At 35.9% G+C, this 12,995-nt stretch overlaps 1 protein-coding gene across 14 annotated transcripts in view; it reads left to right on the plus strand.

The window, feature by feature from the left end:
- DMXL1 (Dmx like 1) overlaps window positions 1–12,995 on the plus strand; it is a 76,227-nt gene that overhangs the window by 7,046 nt on the left and 56,186 nt on the right. For 12 of the 14 annotated variants that reach the window (XM_026091089.1, XM_026091076.1, XM_026091078.1 and 9 more), the window contains 6 exons: window positions 1,358–1,436; window positions 2,061–2,193; window positions 6,238–6,304; window positions 9,300–9,475; window positions 10,459–10,645; window positions 12,214–12,382. In XM_026091089.1, coding sequence (XP_025946874.1) covers window positions 1,358–1,436; window positions 2,061–2,193; window positions 6,238–6,304; window positions 9,300–9,475; window positions 10,459–10,645; window positions 12,214–12,382 — 811 coding nt within the window. Of the gene's footprint in view, window positions 1–1,357; window positions 1,437–2,060; window positions 2,194–6,237; window positions 6,305–9,299; window positions 9,476–10,458; window positions 10,646–12,181; window positions 12,383–12,995 lie in introns of those variants that run through there. The other 2 variants (XM_026091083.1, XM_026091088.1) reach the window with 2 other exon arrangements.

Below are 12,995 nucleotides of genomic sequence, written 5' to 3' on the forward strand. Positions count from 1 at the left end.
ATTGTTTATAGGAGATGTATAGTGGATTCCCTTTGCAGAATTAGTCTTTATACTAACCAGCTCACTTGCATGGTTCATGGTGTCCCTGCAAAACAGTGGCATTTTATATATTTATTAAAGATACAGTATTGAATGCCTATAACATTTTATACCACTGGAAAGCAGTGGTATCAAACAATAGTAAAATGGGACTTTGCATTCTCATATGAACACTTAAAAATGTGTCCCTCTCTCTCTTTGATCACTGGAGCCCTCAATTCCATCCTGAATGTGTTTTGCTATACCACTAGGAAATCTTACCTTGAAAAAAGAATTACCTTGAAACTTGGCAGTTATCGTAGTAACTGTAAGTAAGCAGCAAAGTATGTTTCCACCCATGTTTTGCTTTCAAATATTAGAAGTATTTATGATTGAAGAAATATTCAGTTAGTTCATTCTTGCAGGTAACGTCAAGACAATAATTTCCAGCATGTCTAGGTTGATGCAAGATTGTCTTCCATTTATTAGAATGTTCAAAATCTTAAAACAAACAAAGACTGTTGCAGGAATATATTGATTTTTTGATCCTTATCTGCAGGTGCTGCTTACTGTTTTTCGCTACATATCTCAAAGGTTTAGTTGTTGTATTTTAGCTTTCATATGTATTAGTTTGATATTTTTTGTAGTGGGGAAGGGTTACTTTAAAACTGTCTTTGCAAATTAAGAAAAAAAATTGTTGGCTCTTTATTTTCAGTAATAAATTCAGATTCTTGTATAATTCAAAGCAGCAAAAGTTTGCAGGTTACTATGAAGGCAAACCAGATGATAATTTCCTTAGTTTAATCCTCAGCCTGTTCCAGTGAATGAAGTAGTGGTGCAAAATCTGAACATACTTGATGGTTCTGCTTTTTTTTGTTGTTGTTTGTTTGTTTGATTAAAAATAAAGGTCTGGGGGAAGTATTATACATGTCATCAGGAGCTTATCCAAATCCTGCAGTTCAGCCCTACTACTGTTATCAAATACTGGATGCATTTAATATATTTCATTTTCTTTAATTTTTTTTTAATAAAATCAGACTTCATTTCAAACTCAGATTCTGATGATGAATTTATGTACTGAAATTTTTTTCAAGCAAAATTTTTCAAATTTTTTCAAAATAAGTCAGAAACTTCTATTTGTATTACCAGATAAATGTTCTGTTGAAAAACAAACCAGAATGAATCCATTTTTATTAGATAGGTAGTAATTTGTTTTAAATGTATCCCTAGTAAAAATTGGAGAACACAGTGAAGGCTTAATGTTTCTAATATTATAGAAGGGGAAGGGGGAACACCAGTAAGAATTTTCATGCTAATGTTTGTGAATACTTAATTTCAGAGGCTACATTATCAGTGGCAGAAGAATGCTCAAATCCTACTAGAAGCAATAGCACATAATTTAACGTGGGATCCCACAGGTAAGAAAGGAATTTAAGTAGCACCTAACTACTTGGTATGGCAGCTAACTTCTTATTTAAGTTTGCCTGTTCCTTGGAGGAAATGTAAAGATTTCCTTTTCTCCTAGCCTGACAGTGTCAAAGTAGAGTGAAATTTACCCTTTGTCACTTTTTAGAGGAAAGCTAAAACATTAGCTGCATGTGTATTATGTTACTTGTTACCCTAATTTAAACAGTATCTAATACTGCAAAAAAGTGGCTTAAACGGTAAATATTGTTGTGAAGAAGGGACATTTACAGTAGCTCTAACTGTCTCTTCTAGAGAACTAACTACTTTGAAAATTTAATTGATTTTGACTATTTGAACTGTAGCTATTCAAATTAAAATCTCATCAGAGTAGAAGCTGGCTTGTTGGAAGATTGACCCAATCTGTCAGTATCTTCAAGATAAAGTGTTTTCTAATAGCAGTGTGCCTTTTACAGTAATGTTGCCATAGAAAGAGGGTTAATATAATATTTGTGGCATATTGTTCTGCAGTATAGCCAGTCACAAATTTGCATTTTTTTAAATTATTTTTTATTTCGTAGTATAGAAGTCAATACTCTCTTAGTTGTTTTGTGGTTCTGTTTTATAAACATTTTTAGGCACTCGCCTTTTGACTGGTTCCAGTTGTCTTCAGCTTTGGTCCAGTAGTCATTCAGAAAACCCTTCTGACAATGGGAATGCTGAAAGAACAGATGTTGGCACTGGAGAATGGAGGTGTATCTGGCAATGCAAGTAAGAAAGTGGTTTAAAAACAAATGATTTCTTTCTGGTTCATACCTTTCAGATGAAATGCGTAATGTAATTCAGTGAAATCTTATGGTTTGCTGTTATTTGGTAAATACTATTCAGATATGATAAATCAGAATCGTATTTCCCTTGAATATATGATGTTTCTTTCTTCCTGCAAGATCAGCTGTGATAGTTTTTGAGGTAGCTTATATTTTTTGAGCAGCTCTTCAATTATATTGAGCGTTAGTAAAATACTGAGGGAAGGTTCCTTTTGCCATTGTCCCAGTTTCTCATTACTTGTACAATAGGTAMGGTTAATGCAGAGTATTTGAAAATTTTGATTGCGGGACCAATTCAGATAAACTTCCTTCAGTGTCCTATGTATGTGTCCCCTCTTCCCCCCTCCCCCCCCATTGCTTTTTCTCTGTTCCAAATATCCAGAATAAATAGTCATGCGAAGATGCATGTATTCTGTTTTACTGCATCTCAGAATGCTCTTCTGGTATTCATGTGGATTAATCATTGTAATCTTTTGTGTATCAGCACAAAGCCCAAAGGGTTTTAGTCTAGTACTTCAATTTATAAGCTAAATCACAGTCCCCCCTGCCATAGGAAGGCTCTTCTAATATACCAGGTGCACTTTGTTTGGACTGATGTTCCATGTGGCAGCCTCCTTTAAACAAGTTTCCCTAAGTGGTTGGCTGGAGGGAGTAACCTGCAATTATTCTTCATGAAGCACTTGGTGTTAATTGAGTAGTTTCCTGGGCATATCTAGAGAAGTCTTTTAATCCTTCAGTCATTCCTTTTACTTAAAGTACCTCTTGAGTCAGAATCTTGCATTTGTGTGTTATGAAAAGATCTAGTTAGGTGTCTAATTTTAGAGAAGAATGTCCATTACTCCCTGATTGAACCAATATGTATATATATTTTTAGGAGAGTTACAAGTTCAGAGTCACAGAATAGTTGGGGTTGGAAGGGACCTCTGGAAACTGCCTAGTCAAACCTTCCTGCTCACACAGGGTCAGCTAGAGCAGGTTGCCTAGGACCATGTCTTGTCACGTTTTGAATATCTCCAAGGATGGAGACCCCACAGTCTCTCTGGGCAGGCTGTTCAGTGTTCAACCACCCCCACAGTAAAGAAGTGTTATCATGGTTTTTCTTGTGTTCAAGTGAAATTTCCTGTGTTTCAGTTTGTGCCCATTGCCTCTTGTCATGCCACTGGGCACCACTGAACAGAGTCTGGCCCCATCCTCTTGACACCCTCCTATCAGATATTTATATTCATTGGTAAAATTCCCCCTGAGCCTTCTCTTCTCCAGACTGAACAGTCTCAGTCCCCTCTCAGAGGGGTTAGAGCATCTCTGTACGAGGGATGCTCTAGCCCCTTGATCATCTTTGTGGCCCTTTGCTGGACTCACTCCAGTATGTCCATGTCTCTCTTAAACTGGGGAAACTAGATGTGGACCCAGGACTCCAGATGTGACCTCACTGGTGCTGAGTAGAGGGGAAGGATCACCTTGCTCGATCTGCTGGTAACACTCTTCCTAATGCAGCCTAGGATACCATTGGCTTTCTTTGCCACGAGGGCACATTGCTGACTCATGGTCTGCTTGTCCACCAGCACTCCCAGGTCCTTCTCTGCAAAGCTGCTCTCGAGCTGGTTGGCCCACAGCCTGTACTGATGCAAGGGGTTATTCCTCCCCAATACAATTAAAAGGAGATAAACCATTTAACCTATCATCTTGCCAAAGAGTGTCTGTAAGAGTTCTTGTGAATGCACCAGTGATACCAACTGAATATATTGTTTGGCTCTTTCTATACTCAGTCTTATCAGTTGTATTTATAACACTCCTTTGGTATTAAGACTTACAAATACGTTGTATTTAGTAGATAAAGATTTCATGGTGGATCCGCAAAACTATGAGAACACTGATAGCTAATCCTCTGTGGCATAAAGGAGGTCTGTAAGAGGTTTTGCTGCTCTCGCTTTGGCCATTTCTTGATGGTCAGCTTTTGACTTTTAAGCTAGATGCAGGTCTTAAGATAGCATACATAAGCAGCTGAAGTGCTGAGATTACATCATACGATTGATATTGAGACATAGGCCTTCCAAGTAATCAGAACTGCCATTTGGGTGAGGAAGAAAGGCAGCTTCAAGCCCAGTCTTCACTCATCCTTCAGTAGGCTGCTGGTGTATGTTATGTTTTTTTCAACTGTGAACTATGCTCAAATGTTTTTCTCTCCATCTCAGTTTGCACACACTTATTAAATCCATTCCCTCCCCAAATACTTGAAAACCTGTTTTATTAACTTAATTTGCATGTCTGCTAACTTTCACATGTAAATGATAAACTATCAGGAGATCATCCAAGTATGAATTTGATTTGTGATAAATTCTTCAAGTTTGTAGGTGAACTTTTGAATAAATATCTAAGGAGTGGGGTGGTGTTGTATCTCTAGGACAAYTGATAATGATTGTTCAGTCAGTTCTGAATGAATTTTGTGTGACTTGACATGCTGTGGCCACRTCTGTGGGGAGAAGACATTTCTAATGTCAGTTCTGGCCAAATGCTCAGATGATCTAAGTGACAACTGAAAAGTTATCCTTTGAATGTGATGAATTTTATAAATAAGAAAAGTCAAAGACTTATTTATTCAGACACCTTTGGGCCCTCATCTCAGTCTAATGCAAGAAGCAGTCGTCTTGGAGACAAAATGCCGTGGATATGGTGCAAGAATCTTGGAGTGCAGTTGTAGTAAAGATCACACAGATGCTGCTTTTCTTCTGTCCCTTCAATAATATATTCTGCATTTGGATCGCCAGTCCAATAGTCTTCATTTCATAGCTTTCCTCATTTCCTTCTTAAACTCTTTTCATGGAGGAGAGAGTGAGCTTGGTATTGTGTGCTTCAAACTGATGGGTCCTGGAAAAGATCATGTGAATTTGCTCTGTCAATTCACCTTTTATGCCTGTATGTCTTCTAGTACAAATACTAAAATTTGTGCTTCTGTTTTAAAATAAGTTTTTCTTAATGAAGAATTTGCAAGAAGGTGAATTTTTAAATAGTGACCTTTGTCTGAATCGGTTTTAATGTCTGAATAGGCATTCCCAAATGTTTTAATGTTGGGTCTACTAGGAGAATATTGCTTCAACTGAGAATTGAAAATTGGCTTTCTTTGCACAGGTTTTGTAATTGATTTGTTGTTGTTATTGCACGTGCTAAATGCATGGTGCTTTCATTGACCTGATTGCTAACTTGATTGTTCTCAAAAGTTAGGCCTTACAACTTGTTATGCAAATCTAATAAATGCGAGCTTAAAATTTATATTGGATTTGTGCTGCACAGTTAAATTCTGATGACCACCCTGTTGTCATTAATAAAGTAATATGACTAAAGCATTTGCTCAGTGCTTCAAAAATCTGTGAAAGTAGCTGATTTATCAGTATTTTCTAAAGAAAATAGAACACAGCAGAAATGAACCACATAACTAGATTATTTTGGTGTGGCATCTTTTACTACTGTGATTGTTAATTTAAAAACTGCTTTAAGATTTTCTTGAAACCTTTCTTAACCAAGTTACTCTTTTACACATTGTTGTTCTCTTGGGTTATAACCCTGCAGGAAGTGTAAGAAAAGGAAGTCTCTATTTCAAATGAGTAGGAAGATAATACAGACTGGAAGAACTCAGTGTGAAAGGCTTATGAAGTGGAAATAGAGCATATTTGGAGTGAAGCACTCGGGTTTAATGCATTAGCAGCTGTTTTCTTTAATAACACTTTGGAATGTTGAATGCTGTAGCTGTCTCTCAGCTACAGCTTCTGTTTCCTATTTTTTCTGTTTGGCCCCAACTCAATATTCTACCTAAGTTTACTCCTAGTCTCTGTGGACTTTGTTAAAGCTCAAATTAAACGTTTCACACAATACAGCAGGCATTTACATATAAGAATTGAAGCGCTTTCACTATTTCAAAGAGGAAAAAAAATGTTTAGAGTTCTGAAAAAGTATTAAATCTTATTTTCTATTTTTAATTGTCTTTATTTTGCAGAACTGCTTCTCAAGTTTGTTTAATGAAATTCTCACCAGATGGGGAATTTTTTGCCACTGCTGGAAAGGTAAACATTTAAAAAAAAGACAGAGAGAGCTCAGTATTTCCAGTAATCTCTCCATGCATCTTTATGTTTTGGCAAATGAGAATTTGGGAGAAAGATAATTCAGTAGCAAAAAATAAAATATTCACTGAGTACTAATTTTAAAAATCTACTTTGGATGGGTCACATGTCAGTACCAAAACATAAGACATCAGAAAGTGAATAGTTGGGTGGGGGGAGATCTGTGAATGAAATAACTGCAAAAGTAAGATATTGGTTATTCATTTGGTAAGGAAATATATTCAATATTTCCCCAATATTGTGATACACAATCAAAAACAGCTCTTCACTTTTTTCTCTGTATATATACTTGTATGCCTAACTGTGTGTACCTAATAAGAGAATTTGTGTTCCCTTCCAGTTGTGTATTCCCGCATAGCTGATGTCAGTGTTTGTGGCCAGTCTTACAGATTAGTTTTGTGTGCTCAGCAATGAGTAGTTTATCTGCAAAAGCAATAAAATGCCTTTGCAAAATAAACAAAAAGGTTAAAACATAGTGTCACCATCATATCTTTTGACTTCTTAAAACACTAAGTCAATCTTCTATTTATACTAGGAAAGCCGCAGTTTGGGTTTTGTAAGAGAATAACATCATAACAGTTCCAAGCAGGGAAAATCGGAATGTTGTAGAGGATACAATGAAAAAATGGCTAATTCATAAGAGAATTTCTCTTACTTGTGAAAGGGTGTAATTGAGTATTTTGTTGCTGCAAATAGTACTATTGTTTTTGTTCGAGGGAAGACTCACGTTGATATTGGTCAAAAAGATGTGGTAAGAACCTTTGGAACCCTCTTGTGAGAATTTATGGAATTATCGAAGTAGATTGTGGAGAAAATAATCGTGTTAGGATTACTGATTTAAAAAAAAGTAATAAAAGCCTTACGCTATAATCAGTCTTTACACAGGTTAACAGATGCACACAGGCATCAAGTTTATGCTGTCAACTAAAGAATGTAGCATACACTGCAGAATTATTGAAAAGGAGACAAAATGGTAGTAATAAGGATCATTGGGAAGATGCAGTTGCTGAGAGTAATGGAAACCTCTGGCTTAAGTATCAGTTTCACAGAATCCAAAGAGATACCATGAATGAGTTTTCAGGAATCAAAATTGATTATGCATTTTGCTTTAGTCTGTCTTGAAAGTGTAAATGAAAAATTAGTATGCACATATAAGGATTGATTAGAAGAGTATTTAGTTTAGTTGTAGTATGTGGCTTTTTTGCTAGTTGGAACATAACGTCCCCTAACACTTGCTTGAAGCAGAGAGATTCAAAGATGGTTCGAGTTGCAACCAAATCTTGCTTTTAAAAGGCAATCTTGTCATGCATTTTTTCGCGAATCAGTTGTATGCATCAAGAACAGATGAGTAAATCCGTTTTGCCTACTTGTAGATTGTTATCTTTAGGCTTGCCACTTCAGGTCATAGTGCTTGCTTAGAGGACTATGACTTTAAAGGCATTTGCTATCTTTACGGAAGAGAAAAAGATGTAACAAATCAGCTAAACCCTTAAAAATAACCTGTAGATTTCCTTTTCCAGGTAAAGTATATTCCAACTGATTTGTTTCCAACACATGAATGTGAAATACCAGACTTCAATGAACTATGCTCTGTATAATAAAGAAGCAAGAAGTTCTAATATTCCCTTCCTCTTTTGCTTGTTTAGAATAACATATTGTATATGTCCTGTGATGTTTTTAACCATTTACTGCCTGAAGAAGAATAATTCCAATCACGTTTAAAGTAACTATTATTTATAAACTTGTTCAAGTATAGGTCTTGACAAAATAACAAACAAACAAAAAAACCCAAACCCTAGTGTTTTCTTCTTCTTGGCAATATATATTTTATCAGTATAATGTTTTGATGGATAGTGTTTAATATTTATTTTAAAATCCAAGTATGAAATTGTAGTATGATTGAATTAGGGAAAAATAAATTAATCTGCAAATGGCTCCCGTAGGTACACTATCCTTGTACTGTTTTTATGACTGAAATGTATTATGTCCTATTGTGTTGTCTTTTATTAAAAACTCAAGGAAAGCATTATTACTGTAACTAAATCAATAAGAAAATAAAGGAATCTTTAAGTGACTAAGTTAATTACATACCTGCAGAAGCTTTTGAATGTATCTTTTTTTTTCTTTATCTTTGATGTTCAGAGATGCAAGACTTTTTTTTTTTTTTTTAATCAGAGAAGATGCAAAGCAAAGTCAGCAAAGCAAAACAATCTTGTATTTGGGTTATGTTAAGCATACCGAAGTTAATGCAATATTTCAGTGCCATTCATATTTAACAGTCTGACAACTTACAAATCTATGTCTAGATTAATTTATCTGGCCCTTTTAGACATATAAGGATAGGGACATTAAGTCCATGTTGTTTAAAGGTATGTGTGTGCATATCTAACAAAAGTGGGCTACCAAGTACTGAGCTTGATTTTTTGAGATGTGTTATCTTTGACCTTTGTTTATATTCCTAAGATTTGAAAGGATATGTGTAGATGTTTGGGGGTTTTTTTGAGAGAGGTTTCTCTCAAAGTACAGTAATGTTAGCATTTGAATTCCAGCTCAATCCAGTACAGTTTGAGATTTTGTAGCTATTAGGGAAAACAGATATTCTCTACAAATCAATGCCTAACCAGAAAGAGCAAAACGAAATCTAATATAGTAATGGCAAGACAAATTAAAAGGGAGCTCTGCCACCATGTTCTTTACTTTTTTTATGGGTAGGTTTGGAAGTTTTAAGTTTTATTTACTGAGCTGAGTTTCCTGTCATCAGGAAAATACCTTTCTTGAAAAAAGAAAAATGAAAACCAGAGAAATATCAGAAGTACGTGGTACTTTGAAATGCATAAGCTCTGTGTCAACAGAGACATAGTTCTCTCAAATTTTTATTTGGTTCTCCAACTGGAAGGTGAATGACTCAGTAAACGTTTTTTTTTTCTTTGTTGTTCAGGATGATTGTCTTGTGAAAGTATGGTACAATGCAGACAGCTGGCGATCAGCCATAACACCTCCTGGTGCAAGTCCAGGAAAACAAGCACAAGAAGTTGATTTTTCATTTGTTTATTTGGCCCATCCTCGATCAGTAAATGCATTTTCATGGAGGAAGACCAGCAAATTCATGCCACGGTCAGTATTTCTAACAGCTTGAAGTTTGTAAACTGTCTAGGGGGAGGGGAAGGCACTTCTAACAAAACTTTCCCTATGTTTCAATAGGTTCGTCTGTAGAAGTGCACTAATTTGTGTGTGCGTGTGTGTCTGGGGGGTGTATTTTGTTTGTTTTCCTGTGAAACCTGGTTTAAATTGTAATTCTATGGCCTGTGAGCATCCTAATGCCATGAGTAATAGTCCAATCAGTAGCCATTTGAATTCGCCATACCCTTGTGTGTTTGATAAACAAATACGTGCTGTCTCTTATTCCAACCTTTAAATAGAAGAATCTTCATAAAGCCATTAAAGTAGTCCTTAAACTGATTTTTGAAAATCCGCTCAATCCATGATGCCTAAGGGAGTTTGCTGCTGGACAGTACTGTCAGATGTTCCATCTCCTTTTAGAGTCTTAGCTTAAAACTAAATTGTAAACTTATATGGGCTGGAAATCTGAGGATATGTATAGTTTTTGCAGAGCTTAGTTTGAGCTAATTGAAATAGTCAGTAGAGAAGTTTGGAGTTTAGCATTTGCAGTTGTATTCCAGATATTTTTTAACTGCTGTATAGTACTGTGATCTGGATAAATGACAACAGGACTGCAAAAAATGATTAGCTTATATTACTTCATACTAGTTTTGTAAATTGAACCTAAGATTTAGGGTTGTATAGTTGTGTAATGAAGTTTGACATAAGAAAATTACTTAAGTAATTTATATTCAGAAACTTGAATAGCTATCAAAGCCTATCATATATGACTTATTTATAGTTCTTGGCTGAATCTTACTATTTTTGAGGCTATTTATCCAGTTGCTCAAGAATATATTGTTGAGTTTTTCTTTCCTTAGTATCTCAGTTACTTTGTATAATTCTGAATACTGATATTGGAAATCATTTGCTGCTGTTTTATTTTGATGCTATATGGTGCAAGTGGCATCTTTACACATTAAATTTTGTTTCGTTAGTGGTGCTGTCTGCAATGTACTCCTGACTTGTTGTAAGGATAACGTCTGTCGTCTCTGGGCAGAGACTTTGTTACCCAATGACAGTCTGTTGTATGGTGGCGGATACAACAATTGGACTGAAGCAGTGAACTTAAATAACTTCAAGAGAAATACTTCAAGTAAGGAACAAATGCAAAATGCGTTAGAGGTAAGAAATGAAATTGAGGAGACTACGACACATGTGCCCACATAATTTTAGACAGGATTGTAATTAATACCTCAAACATGGGTCATAAATTGAACTGCTTTATAATATTTTATACAGACTTATGGTATAAGGTAGTGGATTTATTTGCAGTTTCCCTCATGTGTTCACCTGACAGAAAACAGTCATGCTGAGCTGACAGCAGTCCATCTGAGCTTTCACACTTGAAGATATAGGGACTTTATATCACTACTGCCTATTTTACTCTGATCACTGAAGCAAAGACCTGTATAGTATCTACTAGTTCAAAGAGCTAGGGGCAGTATGGAGTGGCGTATTGTACATGAATTCTGTGAAACTCACTAATGATGCTGCTTTAAAGTTATAGTAGAGGCTTGCTTCTCACCTTAGGAGTTGTGGGATGTTTTCTGGCCTACGCAATTGGAAAAAACAGTGATAATACTGAGGAGAGAAAGATATCTTCTGCTGCTATAGGCCTCAGGTAGAGCAGACTGCTCTTAAGCCCTATCTCTAAAGCGAATGATCCTTATCAGCTAATCTATCAATGGGAAGCAGAAGGGAACTGTAGCATTAAAAGTCTACAAAGCTGTGTAGAGAGTATTTGAACATTGTGCTCTTGTCTTAATGGAATAACGTATTTCACATGATCAGGCTGCTTTCTTAGCAAATGTGGCATAGTCGACTATAAATTTGGCAGACTGAAAGACAATGCAGTGAAGAGACTATTCAAAAGAAAAGTGAAGTTGGGAGACAATTTTGTGTTCCTGCTGAAAGTAAGAGACAACATTAAAGATCAGAAATAACAATTAGGTAAAAATTGGGAGAAAATGATTTTACATGAGCGTGGTATGAGTAGGAGGCAAGAATAGCAAGTGAAAAGGAATACAAAGAAGGTAATACCAAACTAGTAGAAATTGTTTATCTTTTCATACTTTTTGATGCTTGAATAGATAGCTGTAGCACGATGGACTGGAGCTATGCAGTATGTGGAGTGTGACTTTTTTAATACTGGCATATTTTTGTTTAAAAATTTGTATACCACCCCCCCCCCCCAGCTTTGGAAATGAATCTACTTGCATGGTGTGAGAAACTTTAAAACTAAGTGGGCCATTGCAATGGGAGTAGGAGTACTGATCTAATCAGATCCAAAGTACAGATCTAATCTAGTTTCAGAGTCTCCCTGAAAAGAGATTATTCAGATTYCTCTTTTTTTGTTCAGTGCCTTTAATAACCATGTGTATGTTTACAAAGCACCGTAATATTTATCTGCTTGGGTATAAAAACTATGCGAGCATTGTCAGCACGCTAGCATGCAAAACAGTTACTGTGTCAGAATACTGTAAAGGCCTTTATAAAGAAATTGGAAAGTATTGGTATTGCTCCACTGCAGACACAATCTGAGCAATGTGATTTTTGTGAGCAAATCCACTGATGTTGCTTTTAAAGTGAAAAAAATATTTCATGCACTAATATCTAGAAAACCACTTACAGATGAAATCTGCTTTTTCTTTTTGAAAGGAATTTAAAATGACACCTTATTCTTCATGCAGTTAAACCTGAGGCACTTCCGGCGAGGAAGGAGGAGGTCGGGTGCTGTAGTAGCACATACTGGGTACTCTCCACATCAGCAAGATCCTCATGAAGCTCACAGGAACATCCCTCCTCATGCAAATGCACTCTGTCACTTTCATATTGCTGCCAGTATCAATCCAGCCACAGGTAAGAAGCAGAGCAAATCCTTGCTACAGGATAAACTACAGTTCCTATTAGATATGTGGTGCTGCATAAGCTTAACTTGCTCAGATGTATTTGTAAAATATTAATAAGATGGTGCAAGATGCCTAGGATATGGGTTTCATTTAATGCATAGAAGAACCTACAGTAATGAAATGCTTGGAATAAATTTTCTCTATAGTTATAGCGTCCTTCATTTTCTGTTCTTTTTACCTGAGATTTACAGTGGACTGACATATACAAGGGTAAGTGTTTGTAAATGGAGTTACAGGTTCATTGGGAATTGTTGGGTGCATAAAATATCATATTGAGAGCACACTGATAAATCAATTCACAAGCTTCTTGGAATGAATACCTAACATTGAAGGTCTAAAGTAACCATACATACCTGTACTTCTCTCTCTGAACCAAGCAAAACAGACTTAAACCTTCATCTTGTTTTATAAATTTAATATTCACTTGCACTTGAGCACTGTGTTCGTAGCACTAAGTAAAAGTCCCTTCAGGAACTAATACTTCTGCTTTTGTAAAGTTTGTGTATGTTGAAAATGAAGCGTATTGTCCACTCATTGAAAAACTGAATAGAAATGCAATTTTG

The sequence above is a fragment of the Apteryx rowi genome, unplaced genomic scaffold, assembly GCF_003343035.1.
Source record: "Apteryx rowi isolate R43461 unplaced genomic scaffold, aptRow1 scaffold_899, whole genome shotgun sequence".
In the NCBI taxonomy this organism is placed as follows: Eukaryota; Metazoa; Chordata; class Aves; order Apterygiformes; family Apterygidae; genus Apteryx; species Apteryx rowi.